At 36.7% G+C, this 2,328-nt stretch overlaps 1 protein-coding gene across 1 annotated transcript in view; it reads left to right on the top strand.

Annotated features, from left to right (window-relative positions):
- The first annotated feature begins 433 nt into the window (after nucleotides 1-433).
- The window catches only part of LOC106878017 (melanotransferrin), a 15,130-nt gene continuing 13,235 nt past the window's right edge, over nucleotides 434-2,328 (top strand). The window contains exon 1 of the mRNA XM_014927099.2: nucleotides 434-763. Within this exon, the coding sequence (XP_014782585.1) occupies nucleotides 691-763 (73 nt within the window). The 5' untranslated portion in view covers nucleotides 434-690. The remainder of the gene's footprint in view (nucleotides 764-2,328) is intronic.

The following is a 2,328-nucleotide window of genomic DNA, read 5'->3' as shown; positions in this document are numbered from 1 at the left end:
TGTATGTTCCCCTACCATCGCTTGACAACCGATATTGGTGTGTTTGCATCCCCATAGCCTAGCGGTTCGGCCAAAGTGACCAATAGAATAAATACCAAAGTACCAGGTTTACAAAAAATAAGTTCAGGGGTCGATTTCTTTGACTAAAAAGGTAGTGCTCCAGCATGGCTACAATCAAATGACGTAAGTAAAAAAAATACAAGAATAATATATACTAGAAAGTCCGTCATCTTTAATCGCTTTTTAAGTAGAAAACCCTAACTCAACAGCTCTCTGGCACTGACCATTCCGGCCAACGACATTTCAAGTCTTCTTTTGTTCATTTTCCTCCACCCGCCCACTCCCTCACTCTCTCTCCCTTCCTCTTACTTTCCTCCTCTTCCTTGGTTCGTTTTCCTCCTCCTCTTCTTCCCTCGCTTTCCTCGTCCTCCTTCATACCTTGTCACTCTTCAGGTGTGTTAACCTAATTTAAATACATACACACATATTTGTCAAGTTAAGAATTTTTCGTTAATAATCTATTTAATAATTCATTTTATTTGCTTTAAATAATTAATTGATAAACTAGTTTCTTTGCCTTAATTAAGAGGAAGCTTAAGACCCCATTGATCGTATAGGTAGAGAACAATCACTGTCAGGTGTTACAGGTATGTTGATTGTGTGAAACTTTTACCTAAACTTCCTGCAATCATGGCGTCCGTCTTCTCTCTCACTGTCCTCTGGTTCATATTGACGTCGATTTTAGTGTCACAAGCGGAAGATGGTAAGTCAACAACTACAAACATTTTTTTTATTGATTATTTTAATTGTTTTACAAGTATATCTCTGTGTGTGAGCGTGTATATATATATATATATATATATATATATATATATATATGGTGGGTTTAAGGAAATAACACCCTTGACCGTTATACTCTTTTACTCTTATGTTTAAAATATATATATACTTTGGAATAGCTGTCCCACTTTAAGAGGGGGGAAAAAAGGATGTGGAATTGGGAACAAAAGAAAAAACAATTTCAATTGTTTTTGAGGACAAAATATTCTTTCGGAATCGTAATTTCCGTTGTATGAATGACAGGAATACGAACTGAAGAGATCCCCAATTCCATCTAATCCCATGTTCTTTTCTTGTCTTGTCAGGTAACGACAGCTAACGAAATTTTAAATAACCTCACAAAATAAATACGAGAAAGACCCATTAACTACTTCGATTCATTTTGCTTCAACTGACCTAATTATTGCAGTGTTACCGTGATTTGCTGGTATTCTCGTTTCTTTTAAGATTCCTATTTATAATTGAGGGTGACGATAAGCATTGTGTTCTGATTTTCTCTCGAAGTTTTAGATTCAATGATGATCAAGTACATAGATATATGTGTGTTTAAAGACAAAGGCGATCTTTACTTTTTAGGTTCATGTCTTAAAGGTCCGTCGTTTGAACGTGGACAACTGTTTGTAAAAAGAGATGGATAACTTTTTCATTCTCATCTTCTGCATTCTTGCAAGCAGACACAAGTATGGGCGCGTGTTTACATTTTAAATTGTAATTGGTAAAAAGTTATAAAAGTGACTTGGGCGAAGGTAAAGAAAACGCACACCACCCGTTTTCGGCGATTAGGGTTACGCCGAAAACGGGTGGTTGTGCATATTGTTTACCTGTGCCGTGACTTAAGTGCTGAAAGTTTCCTGCTTGCTACTCGTCATTCTCATCCCCGTCATTTAGCATTCACTTTTCCCTACTTGCATGGGTCAGACGGCGGAATTCGTTGAGACAGATTTGCTCCAGTCAGATGCTTTTCCTGTCACCAACCTTCACCTCTTTCCAACTAAGGTAATGTGTTTTATGTTCGAACACCATTTCAGGGAAGTCTGGAAACAAGGGACAACATTTGAATGGCAGTGTAGCTCGTTTGCAACTTCCCCGTGATGTGAAGACAAATACATAAACGCGTGCTCGCGGATATGACGGGCGGCTTTGGTTGGCCCATTGCTATGGGACAAGAAATTTACCCAGCACTGAAACTGAACCACAAAACTTATTTGGAAAGCAAACTTCTTAACCACACCTATATCCAAAATGGAGACAAACACCATTCGGCCATGTGATCAGCTTGAAAAATTGTTGAGATATTAAGATATTTTCCTATTTTTCTTAACATAAAACCAATGGTAGCCTTAATTCACAAATAAAGAAATTCTATCCACCAATCCGGAGTTGAGCACTCATTTTCATCGTTTGACATTTATGTGTGTGTGTGTGTATATATATATATATATATATATACATATATATATATATATATATATATATACATATATATAT

This window comes from Octopus bimaculoides, chromosome 14 (genome assembly GCF_001194135.2).
Source record: "Octopus bimaculoides isolate UCB-OBI-ISO-001 chromosome 14, ASM119413v2, whole genome shotgun sequence".
Lineage (NCBI taxonomy): Eukaryota > Metazoa > Mollusca > Cephalopoda > Octopoda > Octopodidae > Octopus > Octopus bimaculoides.
This window is presented reverse-complemented; position numbering and strand designations above follow the sequence as displayed.